The 18,394-nt window shown below is 37.8% G+C and overlaps 1 protein-coding gene across 1 annotated transcript in view; it reads left to right on the plus strand.

The window, feature by feature from the left end:
- Positions 1–18,183, plus strand: part of MND1 (meiotic nuclear divisions 1) — a gene marked incomplete at its 5' end in the record, with an annotated part of 40,951 nt that extends 22,768 nt beyond the window's left edge. The window contains 3 exons of the mRNA XM_082482520.1: positions 733–847; positions 16,243–16,287; positions 17,981–18,183. Of these exons, the coding sequence (XP_082338646.1) occupies positions 733–847; positions 16,243–16,287; positions 17,981–18,087 (267 nt within the window). The 3' untranslated portion in view covers positions 18,088–18,183. The remainder of the gene's footprint in view (positions 1–732; positions 848–16,242; positions 16,288–17,980) is intronic.
- Between the last annotated feature and the right edge of the window lie 211 nt (positions 18,184–18,394).

Genomic DNA, 18,394 nt, shown 5'->3' on the forward strand with positions numbered 1-18,394 from the left:
AAAAACCTGATGGTTTACAAACTCATGCTATCTGGCTTTTTTAGGCTAGCCAGTGGCCTAGCATGAGTTCTTTGAATATCAGCCAGTTACAGTGTTTGGCTGTAACTACAGACTGAATTAGAAGTATGTGCTGAGCTGGCTATGGGAGAGCTTGTGTTGAGTCAGTGTCTGCAGATTCTTATTGATCAATAGAATATTTGAGGTCAATATTGTATACTCTCCCAGCAAAAACTACCTTGTCATAAATATCTGGATTTATTTTTAAGACCACTGCTCTTAAATGGTGCGGAAAAAAGGAAAGAAATAAATTCAGAGAGCGTTCATACACAGCATCCCAATTTGTGGAAGTGTGAACGGTAGGTTTTTCTGTAATGCTGTCTTTAATTACAAGACTAGCACTCCTAAATATCATTTAGCCTTTAAGCCCAAAAATTAAGAGATCTGTTTGGAGTTTGTTAAACCACGTTGAGTTCAAAGGTTGTAGAAAATTGTTCTTTGGTTTATCCATTTTGGCCTTATTTTTTTTCCTTCCCATTTGTACTCAATATCATTTAGTGTCAGTGAGAATTTCGTGTGTGCATAAAATGCTCAACTGGTTCAATGACAGAAAGCAGTAGTGAAAACAGCTTTTAAATTTACATATTTTTATTTTTTGAAAAACATTCTGTGCAATAATTACTGATTTTTATTTTTGTATTTTTTTGTATCTCCCAATGTACTTTGAATCCTCAGGCAGAACGTGCAGCTCTAATAGAGGAACTTGCTGCTCTTCGTCAGAAAAAAGAGCAGCTAAAGGCAGAAATAGACAAATACAGAGAATGTGATCCAGACGTCGTTGAGGAAATGCGTAAGTTTTGTATTTTTTAAAGTGAGTTTTTGCACAAAAGGGTCTGCACTTCTTTAGCTTAAAATCTGGAATGCAGAGATAAGCGAAAGCGCAGCTGCTTTTTAAAGCTGTAAGCAATACAATACAGGTACACTGACCATTTCTTTTCATGTTCTGCTGTATCATATTAAGGGGGGGGGGTGTTATTGATATTTACTCTGCCAGCAACTGAGCAGTTAACAAACAATCCTAAAACTGAAATACTGTGATGCGTTAGAATTAATATCAGGACCATTCCTTCTAGAATCATATAGATTGTATAACTTCTAAGTGTGCTGAACCCTAGAATGTATTTAGGAAGAGTAGTCTTTAGCTCCTGTTTACCTTCAGTTCCACACTAGCAAAACAGGTATCTTTCTACTTACTTTGTCTCGTGTATTTAGAATATAAGCATTTCATTAGAGACACTTAATTGTCACTTATACGTAAGTATCGTATTACACTGTTGACTTTCTGTTTGTACTGTCTCTGACATGCTGGGTTTTGGTTGGCGTTTCTAATTCTAATGGAATATGAGGAATGATGAGTGACTTCAATACTTAATGCAGAATTGGGCACTGAAATGTACTTAATATTCTGATCCTTAGCATGAAAAATGAAAAGCATGCATGAAATTTTATTGAATTTTCTCTACTTCAACTTTCATGTTTTATTTATTAGGCTCTTACATTGCTACCCAAACACCATTGCATATTCAGTTGCTGTAATGCCAAAATGCCATTATGGAGTGATGAGGAACAGGCACAGACCTTTTCCTGAGAAGATACCTGACTGAATCTTTCTCTTTCCTTATTCTTCTAACAAAGTCCCCAGCTTTAGAAATGTGCTGAGAGAAACCCAGGAACATAAACAGAGTTGGCAGCACACCCCAAAATTGGACAGATATATTTTATTTTGAGGGGCTGTGACATTTTTTGTCAGCTGCGTTATGTCTCCCTGAGGATGCAATGGTATGCCAGGGAATAAGCAAGCTTGAGACCTGAGGTTAGTTACTGTGCTGTAAATCCCTCGCTGTGTGCTCTCCTGAGGACAAGTAACAGACATGTTCCAGCTGATTCCAGCTGTAAAAATGAATGAGGTTAGGCAGATACTGACAGCAGAGGGATCCGCAGTACCAGGTATTTTAACTGCTGAGATACTCTTATAGTAAGCATTGCACTGAACGATTTGAGGAGCCTCTCTTGAGGCAGTCGTAACGAGCACGTTCCTAAATACTAGGAGCAAATCATAACTTGAATGCTAGGGCTCGCAACACAGAGACTAATATCCTGAAAAGAGGGAAAGGGAAAGAAATGTAATTGTTAGTTACTTCAGTCATGCCTGTCTCTTTTTTGAGGGTTTTTAGGGGTTTTGGGTTTTTTTTTGGTATTAAAATGTGTGGAAGCTACATGTGAGTGGCTGCAATAGAGGGATGAGCATTCAAGGCAGTTGGTGAGGTTAGCATTGCTGAGCTACTTGTAGGGTTCCCAGGGGAATATGCAGTAGTGTTTCAAAAATAATTTGTCCCTGACCTTTGATTAAATAGTTTCTGCTTCGTTATATGTTTCATCAGTCATTGTTGTACTGGCAGTGCACATTGTTGCTGGCAATGTATAAATGAATAAATGGTGATGTCAATTTTGGGGACTTAATGTCTTTGTCAAAGCTGAATGGAATTTTACAGGCTTTAAGGGAGAGGAAAAAAAAAAAAAAAAAAAGGTTGGGAGCATTTCTCTTGTTCCAGAGTGCAGGAAAGTGCAAAGGCAAAACAAGATGCAGGAAGTTATGGTTTTTAGTGTAAGAAGGCAATAAAGAATCTCAGGCAATGGAAAGTGTTCAGCTAGACATGAAAGTTACTGCTGCTGTTTCACAGAATAACCTTATAATCAAAGTTACTGGTTCACAAATTTTAAAGCATTTTCCAACTGCATGAGTGATACAATTTTCTACAAGCTGTACAATTTAGATAATATAATCCTTGTGATTATTTTCAGTTAAATCACCTGAGGAGATTGCTAACTTTAAATTACCTCATTTTAATTTTGAGACAGAAATCAGAGATTGCTGTTAATTGCAGTCTTTTAAGAGTTGGGTTGTTCAATATAATATGTTTTGTAATGGGCAGTGGTCACTGTCTACATTTGGGTTTTCCCTCTTCTTCCTTAATGACTTCAGCCTGTAAGGAAGTCTTTCTAACGCTTAATATAAAATTTTACTCTATTATGTCCCCATCTCATATTATAGAGCTGCTTTGAATTTTGTTGTGATATTTTAGAGATGTATCAAATTATCATCTGATTTCAGTGGCCTTCAAATTTGGTGAATGCTTTGCTATGCCTCTTTTATTTCTCTTTTCCTCAAAGGAGTGTTGCAGAAACAAACCTATTGTACAGAGATGAGCCTCATTAAAACACAAACAAACACACACAGTAATTCCAGGGTCAAAATAAAGTTTGGATGATTCATAGCAAATATCTGAAGACTCAACTAAAAGCTGAACATCTGTCTTGCTTCCTGAGTCTTGTGGTGGGAAAGTTATGTTTTACCATGTAACTACACGTACTATAATGTGTATTCACAAGGGGACAAATCAGAATACTAAAATACTAACTCTGTTTTTTGCTGACTTCACTGCTTGTCCTTTTAATATCAGTAACAAATGTTTTGCTATGTGTTTTGGCTTAATTTCCTTGGCTTTTGTATTAGAAAGCTGAAGTATAAACTCTAATGCCTTCCCAAGTTTACAGCATTTGACTGCAGAATTTCAGTATTTGTATGTAACAATTAACTACAGTAAATAGCAGAAGAAACAAGATTTAGGGACGGACCACTAGAGGAAGCTACGTAATAGTCTGGTCTTGTGGATATATTTGGATAATTCCATTTTACAGGTAGGGTGTTGTAAAAATATATCTAGAATGGCAGAATATATGGCTTTCTTCTAATGACCACTGCAGTTCAGTGGTTGAAGCTTGTCTTTGCCACTTGGAAATGTTGTTTAAGCCATCTTGTGTGAGTTAGGATTGATTAATAAATTATTCCTCTGCATTAAAGGCGGTAAAATTGACAACAGTCATCAGAAGTAAAAAAAAGAAAAGAGGTACTGGGATTTTGTGTTTCTCCGTTAAACTTGTAATCCTGCTTCAGCTGGCACAGGACAGAGCCCTTGTTTCTTAGCTTTGAGGCAGATTTTTGTAGGCTGGAGGATATTCTCATGGGGAAGCAGCCACTGTAGAGAAGAGATTCTCTGTTCCTCCAGGAGAATATGACCTAATGTGTATGTATGCAAAGTTGGATACATGTGATGCTGCTAGATTCCCTAAAGATTACGGTAGAGGACAAAGGCATGGAGAATGCAAGCTTTCAATAGTTCATAATTTATCCAGATTTTCATAAGGCAAATAAAAAAAGCTCCACGTAACATCGAGATTAATCTGCTGCCTAAGTTTAATTCTTTCTGCCCGCCAGAAAGAGATGTTAGGGAGCTAATAAAATTTTTTTTTGACAATTAATTTTATGGAAATGTTTGTCTGGCAGCCTAAGAGTATAAATGATACAGATTTTGCTCCGAGATGTTGGCCAGCTTGTAACTGGCAACAGCTAAACATTTTCAATGTTCACTGTAAAATAAACATTTCTAGAATGTCAAACTTCTTGTTCCACTGTAATTAGAGGGATGTTGATTTATTGTGTAATAAAACATTGTTGGGTCTTAGACACTGTTTTCACAGTAGCCTTGCTTTGGTTACTGTGTGCCTTTCCATAGGACAGTAATCTCAGAAATAGTTACATACTGAGTGAAGTAAGTGACTTCTGTGTGGTACGATTGCTAATATTTCTGGGGCTGGTCTTAGATGTTGCTTGTCAGCATTCCTGGTTTATTTAGCATGTTTTTAGAATGTCCACTTACTGATAATTTTTATGTCTTAGGTTTTTACCTTTCAAACAGTAATCTGAACGTATGTAGAAAAACTGTATTCTCAAAAATTAGCAAACTGCCAGATACAACACATATAATGTGCCCATTTTCGTGTCAACCTTTTTACTTCTGCTGTCTTTGTTTATTTTTATCCTGTAGCAAGAGGCATAAGAGGCTCAAATGGACAATGGATTTTTAAACCACAAATATCCAGATAGTTATCTTTTTGAGTCTCCGACAGTGTGATCTCAGAGGCATCACTAGTAGTCCAGTTCAGGGTTAGATTATTTTCTAAAAGTAATGCTTAAATGGCTGTGTGCAAATGAATTTTGGGAAAACATCCGGACATCACTGAATACCACGAAAATGCCATGCTATATGTAGTATGCACTTGAAAGTGTCTTTTTTCATTGTAGATGCTTCAAAACTTTGTCATGCTGATGTGTCTAAACACCGAAAATTTCAGCTTGACAAACTGTTGTGAAGAATTATATCGGGGTATACAGACAGTATGAGAAAATAGTTCTGGGTTTACCAGTTTCTTCATTCATCTTAATATCCTGAGGCTGAATGCTGAAAAGGTAATGTTGATTTAGCTGCTGCATTTTGTGGGGTGCTTATTTTGGGTTTTGTGGGTTTTTGTTTGGGATTTTTTTTGTTGAGAGACCCAGCTATTATGTTCTAACTGTTGAATTCAAATCAATTTGAAAATCTGTTATGCATACAGATGTATTTAATGTTACAAAAACTTAGTACCAAGTGCGAGATTCTTTTGGAGTTTTTTTACTTATATTGGGAATAGTCCCTTTTCCTAGAGGGGGAGCAGTATTGAAGAAATGAAATGAAGATTAGACTATCGTGTCTAATGGAGAGGCTTTAAAATGAGTTGCATCAGTTTTACTCAAAATTCATCAAAATGCCGATAATTTACAAAATGGTTTAATGGGTTTTCTTTTATATATTGTGGCAAAGCCTATTGTTCAGAAAACATACCAGAAAGGTTATTTAAATGGAAGAGTCTTGTCAGTGCTTTCAGTTAATGAACTATTAAGTAGCTATTTTTATAAATGTAATGATTCACTTGGAAAAGTGAATGTCTACAAATAATTTTAAGCCTGGTGTAGGTGCCACCAAGATCAATAGGGTACAGATCAAGCCTATAGAGAGAGGGTTTTTTTAATCACCTCTAGATCCAATATGTTCAGTTTGCAATTAAGAGGATGTTTTCTAGCTACTGACCATGAAATATGCAGCTGGCATCTAAAAGACAAGCTGTCCTTTTTATGGTTTATGAATCAATATCATTAACAAAGATCTGCAATTAGAAATTATTTGAGCGAACCAGACACTTGCTTGAAATTACATAGAAAAATACTAGGTTTAAAAGCAAGCACTCCTTTTTTTACTTAGTCGCATCTTTCGGAGAATTGTATATTTAATGTATTCATCTCCTGAGGATCTGGATGACGATATGACAGGAAATAGTCAATGGATGTTTATGTACATAACTTGCGGGCTACCTGCTACTAATAAAAACAAAATCACAAAGCCTTCCCCCCCCTTTTTTTTTCCTTCTTTCCACTTCATCATGGATTACCAAAATGGATGTAAATGTGCACCAATAACGAAAGAACACATTTACTTGACTATTGAGCCAAGATATTTTTTTTTTTATGCTTCCCCCACTCCCTAATATGGAGCAGGGTAGATGCTCCCCCAGTTCCACTTAGAAAGAAAGGAGAATATATATAACAGCCACGAAGAATAATGACCACTAGGACAGACTGCTGCAGCTTAAGTTGCGTGCGTGAAATGTGGGGCTTTTAACCAAAGATGGAAAGCTGAAGTTCAGAAGCATCTGAACATCTTTCAGGAAAAGGCCCTAATTCTCAGCATTTCAGAGAATTTCTCTGTCTCTGTTTTTAGCCTAAAGTTTGGACTCCAGCTAAGAGGTTACTCTGCAATGAAAAACTGTCCTAAATGTTCAGACACATGCATATTTGCATTTTTATACCTCAAACACATTCTAGCAAGACTATTCTTCTTGGGGAGCATCAACTTAAGCCAACTTGCTTTAAAATGAAGCTGCATTTTAGCCTGTTAAGAAAAAAAAAAAAACAACAAAAACAAAACAAAAAAAAAAAGGAAATTTTTTTTAAAATAGCTTGTCTTATGCCAGTGGGGTTTTACTTGGATGCTCAGAAAAGAGGTAGTTGGAAGATAAATCTTTAGCTAACATATGTAACAGCCTGCTTAAATAAACTGGCTACTCTGGCAAGTTACCTTTCTTGAAATTAAACAAGAAAGCTCACAGGGCTTATTTTTGGTCTTTCTGTTTATTTTGTTTCTTATTTGTTTATATTGGAATGGCAGAAAAAATACCTAGGGTGAGAGGCAGAGGGGAGAAATATGTGGGAATCATTTTATTGTCTGAGCCAGTAAATCTTTATGGCAAAAGCTGTTGAGCTGCTTAGGAAAGGTAGGCACTTGATAAAATTTGTGATGTGGAAAATGGCTACTTGTGACTCCGTTTATGATACTCCGTGATTTAAAATGAATCAGCAGCAATCCATTTGGCCGTGTTTTAAAGCCCTGAAGACAGCATTAAATGGAAGTAAACTATAGATCATTTATATATGAAACAAAAAGGCTTTTGTGGAGTGATTATTTTGCTTCTCTCTCCCAGTATTAGACCCGCTATGTTAGTTGTGTATGGTACCATTCATTCAGACTGTTTTGATAAACTTATGGTGATATTCAAAGGATTTTTTAAAAAAATACTGGTTTATATCTTTTCATGACTTCCGTATGCAAAATGAGGTCCGGAAAGGTATTGTGGATTTTTAATTTATCTTCAGTGCTACGTTGCAGGACTGTCAAATGTAGTCTTCCCTGGCCTCGTTTAAAAAAAATGTGTTGCCAATCTTACATGTTAGGAAATCTCACATGTGTTATGGGATGGTAGGGTATATTTTCGTTATGGGTTTATCTAGATTAGGACCATATATTATCAGTGTATATTCCTAATATAAATACCTTGTTCTGTGCTATTTAACTGCAGACATTTTTCAGGGCAGGTTGTGTCAGTGCTAGACTAATCTTGGCAGTGGTGGTGTATTTGAGAGTATTTCCTATGGTTTTTCTCCCCTCCTCACTTTAACGTCTTATGAACTAGTTTCACTGGAAAGAACAGGATATCAGAAAAAAAAAAAAAAGTCTGGAATAGAGAAATAATTTGGAAACACCTAGAAGAACACGGAGATTTTGTCTTTGCCACTGTAAGAGACCTTTGTAGTTTGGGAGAAGTTTGTCTTTGGTATTTTGACTCAGTTTTGTATGATACTGCGGTAAGGAAAGTAGGGAAATACAATCCTGATGAAACTGCAGTAGTATGAATCTCAAACTACTCTACAATTGTACTCAAGGTGTATTCGTTAGTAATTGAGTATCAGAAAGGGAGGTTGAATTGAACAAGTTCTAATAGGGTCTGTCACGTCTGTGCACCTGCTCAGTATTTGTATTAATGAGCTGGATAATAGAATAGAAGGTATGCTTTTTTTATATTTGCAGATGACGAAACTAGGAGGGACTGCATAGACAAAAGACAAAGTGAGATTTCAAAATGAGTATGACAAATTGCAAAGATAGTCTGAAAAACACTGAATAAAATTCAGTAGTGGCAAGTGCAAGGACGGATACGCATTCAAGGATATTGTGTTACGGAAATGATCCGGAGCAGTTGGTTAAGGGGTGCCGGTTTGAAAATAATGTCAGGGTTATATAGTTTACTGGTCGAATATAAGACATTCTTACTGTGAAAGGTATACTGGCGAGGTGTATAACTAACTAGGGAGAATTCAGAGTAGAGCAAAAAGACCAGACATTGAGCAGTTTTACAAAAATAGGGCTCAAAAGAAGGCTGCTCCTGGTGGGTTTCACATATCTATCTCCTTCAAAAAAGTAAAGGAAAAGCCTGTTGCTTAGGTTCATGGAGAACTTGGTAATAAGTAAGAGCCTTAAATTGCAGGGGAAAAAAGGTTGGAAGAAAAATTATTCTAATGGTAGCAATAGTCAACCCCAGAACTAGATTGCCTAGGAAGGTCGTAAAAGCTCTAACACAGGAAACCATAAAAACAGGCTACAAATACCTCAGAAACGGCATAGGTAAGGTTGGACATGCACTGAGTCATTGGTACAGAGACTGGAGGACCTCCTGCGATGCCTTCCAGACTCTTCTCTGCAACTTCTGTGACACGTGAGGTGTGCAGCAGAGTGACATCCTGAACTGGACAAAAACCGTAGCGCTCTGGGATGGGCCTCCTTGCAAAATGCAGTTCAGCAGCACAGAAGTTTGCAATTTCCTTCAGCTGTACTGTGGGTATGGAGTTTATTAGTAAATGAAGTGGGAGGAGGGAGTTGTCCACTGAAGGAAAAACAAAATGTTGTTAGGGAGCCCTGAATCACAAAGTTGGTGTGCTTCTTTCCCTTTTGTAAGCACATTGTTTCCCTCTGTTCTTTGGATAAGAATAGATGTATTTGAGTTATGCAACTAAGATTTCATTGTGGGCTTCCAGGTAGAATACTTGAGAGGTAAATGGTCTTTTTCTGTGGGTACGTGAATATAGTAAACTTAAGTGCAAGAGCGTGTATTTGCATAGAGGAATCTTTTGGTAGCAATTCTGACAAATTCTGTTGGACGTTTTTCAGAGACACACTGTGTACATCCTGATGAAATTTGACAGTGTGACCTTTTCATATGGGGCAGAGGGAGCTTTTGCTGATGAGACTTGACACTTTTTTCAAACACACTAACAAAGATCGCAGACCCTTTAAAAGCATATTCCCAGAGATGTGGATCAGCTTATTAGTAGCTGTACTGTGCACTGCCATGTCTCACCGTATAGACAAGACTGGCACTATGTTATGTATTTGCTCAGGTTTATTTTCAAGCATATATACACACACACACAGAGCTGTTGCAATGGAAGTGCTAATTTAATTCATTCTTATATCAAAATTTCGTGATTATTTTTCTATCACAAATGTCATATTATGTTCTGTGCTTTTCAAAATAGTTGTAGATCAGTAGGTAGGATTCATAAATGTGAACACTTTTTCTTGTAGTTCTGAAACTTTATTCAGTCTAAATATAAAACGGGATATTCCTTTTTATTATTTAGTAGTATGTCAGTATAAATAGTTCTGTTGAAATTGTGATGCCGTTTAAATGAGAAATCATAGCTATGCATTGACTTGAATTTAATCATGAATTCTGAAGCATTGTGACTTGTTGATTAATATCATGGGGATGAGTGTTATGTGGTATACTGGAGTATGGGGGAAGAATGATGTGTTATTTTGGATTCAAAGGAGTTGACAGAATTCATCTTCTACACAAGAGGTCTTTATTCTGCTTATAAGAATAAGCACCTCTTGGGGAAGCATGGGGGGAGGTAAAGATTGCATATAGTGTAGAGGTATCTCTGCCTAATACTTGGTTACAAAACATTCTTCTAAAGCTGTTCTTGCTGTGTTGTGAGTTACCCTGTTGACAGTGTTGTAGACTACTTAGTCTCAAGGATACTCAAATGTGGGCTTTAAAGAAGGCACTTGATTGCATCATTGCCAATGGCAAGCTACAGTCTCTTGATGAGGGTCTCTGGTGTCAGTTTGTGGATGGACATGTCAGAAGGAGTTATTAGGCAGTTAACTTTTGTACTCTCTGTGGATGACATGTATGGTTGGACTCTATGATCTTAAAGGTCTTTCCCAACCTAAGTGATTCTGTGATTCTGTGTATAATTTCTAAGTTCACCTTCTACCCTGGCCTTTAGAGATGGGTCTTTATTTGCATGAGACATTTTCATTAATGGGAAAGATTTTAGAAATTTTGCCTCACAGGATATTATAATGATGTTTCTGCAAGAATGATAAAGAAACAAATGTGTCGCAGTGGGATGATAGCGAGGTAAACAAGGTTTTTGGAAAGTGAGGCAGATTGCGAGCAAGAGAATGGATAACTGCAGAAAGCAATGCATAATTGGACTCATTTGAGATTCAAGTTCATATACTGTTCTTATGGTAGTTGCTATTTTTCATATTTAAATTCAGTCTATGTGGATGCAGAATTATTACTGGAATTCAAATCCCCCTAATGCAATTAATTTACCCTGACCAGTTTTCATGAGAGAGATTGGGAATCTTTGGGCTAATATGCCTCACTCGCCTGTGAGAACAGTTGCAGCTGTTCTCTGCATTTCATGCAGAAGAATTGCGATTCGCATTGTAAAATTACTCCCTCACACACATGCTGAAGACTGCAGCTGTATTTTGCATGTATCTGCTAACGGTCCCACAAGTTGATTGGTGACTGTCTCCTTGAAGAGGTACTAGTTCCCTCTGCAGTCATGTGTCTTTTAAGTGAGGACTCCATACAATTTTCTTGTGGCATTAGTTGTGGTAGGTCAAAACTGGCACCAAACTGTGCTAGTTTTATAAATACAGCTTTTGTTATTCTGTAGAAATAGAGGTTCCTGGGCCTGAAAATTTTGTTTACACATAAAAACATTACTTACAATGATCTTTAAAGTTACCCTGAAGATGCCAGAGTAGAAGGTAGGAGAGGAAAGAAAGCTACAGCTCTTTCTTTGTGTCTAAGTCTATACGGGGTTGTGAGCTGGTTCTGGCTGTTGGGATGGTTTTAGTATAGCTGTTGGAGCTGGAATGTGTTACCTTTACAGGCTGATTTTGAATATTCGGTGACTGCTTCCTTAGTATTCCTTTAACGATACGTGCAGGATTTTAAAAAGTTTTTTTGAAGAACCTGAAAGTAGGTTTGGAAAATGTTTGTGAGGAGATGGTGGTGGTTGTTGCTATTGCAATTGTTTTTCACCGCTGGAAGCATCTGAAGTCTGATAGAAAGACTAACTTAGTCTCCTGGATCATATATATTGTGTTGATGAGGCATGTAGTGGTGAGTAGTGGTATTTCCACATGTCCTCCTGTGGAGATATTTGAGGCTTCAATAGTTTTTGGCTGTTCCATTTTGGAATGCAAAATATGACTTCTAATTACCTTCACCACCCCTTCCAGGAAAAAAGTGAGCGAATCTGGGGGAAGGAAGAAAGAAAAGAGGAAAAAGGAGGCTGTAGTTCTGCAGTATGCTGAGAATGACTGTAGGGCATCCTGAGTCAGATCAGAAACAATGTGGCCTGACCATGCTAAGGTTTGGGCCCATATATATTGCCAGTTCAGATTTGTTCAGAAACAGTTCTGCATTAATGTTTTTGTGCTGCTGGCCTTCGCTCCTGACCAGGTACTGTTCATTTGCTTTAGAAGGCTTCTTACTGCACCTTCTACAGCTGTCCATGTGCCCTTTTGTCAGCTTTGTCTCCTGGTCTGCTCCTGAATACCTGAAGGTCTTTGGTAGAATGTCACTTGCCTGCATTAAAAAGCATGTTTCCAAATGTTCTTCCCTTTCTTTTTAGACATTCACTGCTGCTGGGCCTTCTTTCACTACCTTTGCTTTCCTCTAAGGGGATATAGGGGATTATCCTTGTGATAAGGACAATCACAGATGCTTTGGACAATGGTTCGGTTCCCAAAATTTGAGCTTATTGAGTTCCCTGCAGTTCTCCGGAGATACCTGGGGTTGAGGGAAGAAGAGACTGCCATGAGGACTGGTCAAAACTGACTCGCTGACCCTTAGTCTGTCACTGTTTAGGGCATATTTCCAGGTGTGTTTTGCTAACACAACAGACTAGTGTTGCAAGCCATGCTGCTCCTGGGGCCTACATTGCTGTATACACTGTGGTTGCTTTTGCTCAGTTCAAGAAAGAAAATGCAAGCTTCTGTTTTCCTGCTTAGAAAATGCCAGTTGTGCCTGAAACTGGTTAGCAGAGAATACAGGTGTGTGCCTCAGACAAGTGAATTGTATCCTGCAGGCACGGGAGCAAGAAAGTCTGTTGATGCGTTGTCACACAAATTGGTGGAATAAATATGTAATGTCCAGAACAAATGGATTATTCTGTTGCCTCCAGACAGCAATTGTATATATTGTCAGCCTATGTGCAGATGTACAGATAGAAAGTAGAGCGTAACTACGGCCCAGTAGTGGTAATGAGAACATCTGGAAGCATCTGGAACATATGTTGCCTCCTGTATTGTTCATCTCTTCTGCACATTTGGCCCTTTTGTTATCTTGCACAGCTTCTGTACTGGGGCACTACTTAGTAGCTGCCAAAAATCAAGTTCTGATAGACTAGCTGTGGACAGCGGGAGGATCATCAGGACTCCAGCTAAGCTTGGGACCTAACGGTTGTGGTGGCTTTGGCAACTAGCCAGTTGCACTGAGCACTGCCTCTGAGTTTCTCCTTTTTACAGTTCACACAATTTGTGTCCTGATTCTTCTTTGATGTATACATTTTTCAGTTCTCATGCTATTGTCTTCTTTAAGTCTTAAACTTTGTGTTTCAGTACAATCTAAAAACCAGGAAGACAATGGCTGTGTGATCCCGTGCAGCTAAAGAATAGGCAATCAGAAGTAGCATGACTTTGAGTTACATGAGTACATAAAGTAGGTATGTCTGGGCGATGTCTGTTTTACTGCTCCTCCTTTCCTCCACCCTCCAAGAGCAGGCAAGAGTTGAGCCTGATCCCCAGGGACTTTAATCTTGCCTTCAGATAGCTAGATGCTCAGCCCATAGCCATGAGGCAACAGCTGAGGTGATGACATAGTAGCTTCTGGGGAATGGACGAGATGTGTTTCCTCCCCCCAAATTAAAAAAAAAAAAAAGAAATATGAAGGGAAAATTTAAGTGAAGGAATTAATGGTTAAGCAGACTGCAGTGCCATCCTGCAGCAGTGGCAGTGACAGTCTCACTTGATGACAAGAGACAGTGCAAGCTATCTTGTTTGCATGAGCTTGCTCAGGCTGGACACGAGGAACACGTGGGTGCCTTGCAAATTGCCCAGCTAGCTGGCATTGCTGTTGATACAATATGCCTGACAGTCTAAGCAACTTTCAAGATGGCAGAATAAATCCATACCTGCATCCCTCATGTACATGGGTGTGTGGGCAGCCACTGTAAATGGGAAATCGCAAGCAGCAAACACTTGCCCCGGTCTCTTGTGAATGCATTTCCTGGAAATGTCACGTGCCTGAGGCTTTACAAGCAGCTCCTCTTTCCCCAACCCTGAGCCCCCCTGGCAGCAGAGTAATGCGGGGGATGTATATTCCCACCCTCTGAAGGACGGAGGCAGCCTCTTCTTTGATATTCAACCAGATTGTTTGAATGTCACCTTCCCCATCTTGAAGTTCTGCCTCCAGTTGTGATCCCTCCATGCTTCTACCATGACACTCCACTGCCAGTCTGCGATCAGTCCCAGGTGGTGCATGGAAAGAATGATGTCGTTAAAATATTTCTTCATTTTATTTGTATAAGTTTTACCCTCAGGAGTTTCTTTTGTTGGTGCTTCTTTGTTATTTCTCTGCTCTTTAAGTCATTGAAGGTGCTGCTCACTGTGGGATTTCCCTGATACAGCTTTCTGTTCTTACTACCATGATTTCATTTCTAGCCACAGGCCGGTTATAGGCAGCCACCGCCATTCTAACTACCCTGTTGCCCAACCTGTATCTGTTGGTCACCTCAGCCTTTGCTTTGCCAGAGGTAAGAAGTCACATTTTAAAAACACGTGATCACTTGTGTGTATTTTACCACGCATAAGCGATGTTTGAAGGGGGACAATGGACCATGCTGCTGCTATTTTTTTTTAATGCACTGTACCATACTGTCACTGTGCTTTAAGCACAGGGCTGTGTGCTGAAAGCTGCAGGAACTTAATGCTGGTGTGTGATGCAGCAGCACAGTGCTCAGCTGGTTAGCTGCTTCCATCCAAGCAGAGGTTTAGAGCGTGTGCTGTGGAGTAGGCTGGCTCTCCCGCCATCAGGATGCTGTCACCTTGCAGCTCTGGATCCACAGAGTTTAGTATCATCCTACTTTCCCCCCCTTTCATTTCTAACCTCGTTACTTGTAGTCAAATAAAGCTTTCCACTTTTACTCCAAAGTTTTAAAAAAACGCTGAGGGAAGTATCATAGCTAACACATTTAAAATCTTGACCAGTGAAAGCCCTTACTCTACAGAGTTGCTTCAAGTAGCGTTAGTTATTGTTCAGAATGTCATTGGCTGCTGGTATGTTGTCAGTGCTGCCAGTCAAGGGACTGAACAAGCGGGGGTGGCAACAAGAAGTCAGAAAATAAGGAATATCTCTCTCAAGCTAGGAATAACTTGAATTTCTGATGCATGCAAGCAAGCAAAAATGCCATCTTCTCACCCACTCTTTTTCTTTCCCCAACTTTCTTTTTAGTTTTTCTTCATGCTGTGCCCAAGCTTTCTAATTGTAAGCCATTTTTAGAAACTGCACTGGTTTTGAAATGGTATTTTACTCTGATTTAAACATTTTTCTCATCACTTACTGAAGTATTAAGGGTAGAATAATAAGCACTTACCTTCCTTTGTGCGAGCAGCTGATTTTTCAACGTAATTTAATTTTGCCTGAAGTATAATCTTTACAACAATGGATACCTGATCATATGTTCACTTCTCAGTACCCCTGGAGACAAATTTCATGCTGACCATTCAAATACATGTTATCATGCAAGTACTAACAAGTCTAACTGGGAATAACTAAGTTATGTGAAGGCGTGAGAACCATAATGATTCTGATAAATTCCCACGTTACAAACCAACCTGCTTGATTTGATTCACTACTTATTTTAATTGGAGCAAGGTGATCTAAGAGGAATTTTTCTTGATGCTGTTTTGCCTCATGGAAACTATATAAAAGCTATTTGTAGTAATGGTAATTTACTCTTATATATTTAGATCTGGAGCGGTGGTAAGGGAGGGAAGCCAAGTTTAATAACCAGGAGCATTATTTTGTCTTCATTTCATTGAGGGGGTTCTCAAAGCCTGGGAGACCTTCCAGAACTAGATGATAAACTTCTGGATTAATGTGATAGACTGTTACCCTTGTCATTTTCTTATCTGTATAGAGTCATGCATACCTATGTGATGGATTACTTATGTATAGAGAGGTTTGTAAAATATTTTCCATCTTTAGGCTATTTATCTAGTTCCAGTCTTGGTACAGACAATTAAGCCCCCAGGCAAACCAAACCAGGATTATTTTATTTTAAAATACACTTCAAAAACTCAAAGTTGTTCATATGGTATCTTTCATGTTTCTTCGCTCCTGTTTTTCTTTAACTTAGCTTTGTGCTTGTTGGAACCTTAAAAGTGTAAAACAGAAGGGTTTGGAAGCAGAAGAATAACTTCCTTATACAGTTTGTTCCCTAAAAATGACATCAATAAGATAATTAATCTCTATGCCTTGAAACTATTGTATGATTTTACTCTGAAGTATGCTTATTTCGTTTGGTTTTTTTCTCTCTTTCAGGACAAACAAACAAAGTAGCCAAGGAGGCAGCCAATAGATGGACTGGTGTGTATGCATTTATATTGCTTAACACAGGTTCAGACTAGAAGAGTTTGAATAAAAGGAGTACTTATTGTTAAGAATCTTAAATTTCATTCAGAATTGATGTAGGATAGCCCTCACTTACAAAAACATACAGAAGTATATTTTGCTTATAAATCATCATGATTCACAAAAGAATACATTTTCTCAGTTTGGTTAGTGAATGTAACAACAGATTTATTCTTGCACACCGTGTTAAAACTGAGAGCTCATTTTTTTCGTTGAGTTTAAATCTCTTTAAGACGAGGAAAACTTGAGTGGAAAGAGACTGGAAATGGTGGTTAGTTTGGCACTGTCTTAATTTGAGATATTCAGAAAGCTTAATTGTTCCTTTCTGAATTTTCATCTGTTCCTAAAGAGTAGAATGCTTTGTGGAACCTTATTGCTGCTACCATATGATGGATGCTAATATAAAGTAGATATTTCTTAAACTAATTCATCAGCTTTGACATGCAGGAAAAATGCTACATAGTTTTGAAGAAGGTTACTGTGATAACACTTGTATAGAAGTTAAACTCAATTTTCTCTTGTTTTTTAGCTTTGCTATATTGGTATAATTTCCATTTTGCAGAGCTAGCAATATGTATGTCCTTTTAAAAAAATTATTTGGAATATTGTTTGTAACTTTTTTGTTTAGAATTCACCTAATACTGATGGACTGCTTACTATCATTGGTTATGCCAAGTGCAGCAAGATATTATAATCTTTTGACTGTTATTATTTTATATCTTCATTTGCATTGGGTTGTTTACTGCATATGGGAAAACAAAGTTGTTAAATATTTGAAAATAACTTCTAGGGGTACTGTTGTCAGGGCTTTCTACTTTGATGAGAGGCTGTTGATCTCAAGGTCTTGAGAGAGGTAAGGCTGTAGAAGGCACTTTGCTTTTTAATTAGACAATTAGGTTATATGCTGTAGCATATTTTTCTTTGGAAGAGACAGTTTTAAAGCCAAGTTGTCTGATGGTTAAAGAAAAAAAATATTTCTAAGGTGTGCAGACACAGTGAATGCTTCCTGTCTTAAGGAATGTTGCAATTTATGGGTGTTAGCCATGAAGGAGTGAGTTTCAACCAATACTGCAGTGAAAAATTATGTTAAATTGAAGAAAATGTATATGCTAAAATAATAGTAATGTGATTCTAAAAGAGAAATGCTGACTCAAATAAAGCTACTTGAATCTCTCCTTTTTATTTCTGTTATTTACTTTCAAATAAGATATATGTTATCTGAACAAACATATGCAGGACTAGAAAGGACCTTATGGTTAATTTGAACCTGATTTTCACAGTTATAGACAGTGACACAGTAGGTGTCCCGTTGAAAAAGGACCTATAAAATACTTATTATGCATATTCACACTTTCCTCAAGCTTACACTGTAATTGTAGCTTTCAGTCTTCTCATAGAAGAGGAGCAAGAAAAGATCAAGGTAACCTCCAAAAAAGAAGACATGTTTTACTTAGTGCTGAGTAAAAATATGTCATTAACAAAAGCCTCCCATTTTCTGTTCTAAATCTACTTAGTAATGATGTTCCCCACTATGTACCTCTTTCATATACACAGGGAGAGTGCAAATGGAAGGATTTTGTTGTAGCCAAGGCTATAATTCATGCTTTCCTAAACATTAGAAACTGAATGTTTTTCATTCTGTTTACAGATAACATCTTTTCAATAAAGTCCTGGGCCAAACGTAAATTTGGATTTGAAGAAAGCAGAATTGACAAAAGTTTTGGAATCCCAGAAGATTTTGATTACATCGATTAGTGTTCAGCTGTTGATGGCTGACACAGTTGTACATAGTTTGTTACATATTCTCAGTTGGCATTTAAATGTGTACCTGAACCCTCTCTGAACAACTGACCACCCTTTAATTAGCAGGTTTTGTTAAAGTTAATAAAATTCTAAAAATATTTGTTGCGTTTGCTTTTTTTCCTTGTACTCTCTGGACAGTAAAACACTTGGTTACTTCTATGAAAGATAAACTAAGAATGGTTAGGGGTTACAGGGAATAATTATCACAAAGTCCTGAGACTGGTTTTTACTCTTCTTTTGCTTAACTGGGAGTAGTACT

This window comes from Vanellus vanellus (genome assembly GCF_965231255.1).
Source record: "Vanellus vanellus genome assembly, chromosome: 4".
Lineage (NCBI taxonomy): Eukaryota > Metazoa > Chordata > Aves > Charadriiformes > Charadriidae > Vanellus > Vanellus vanellus.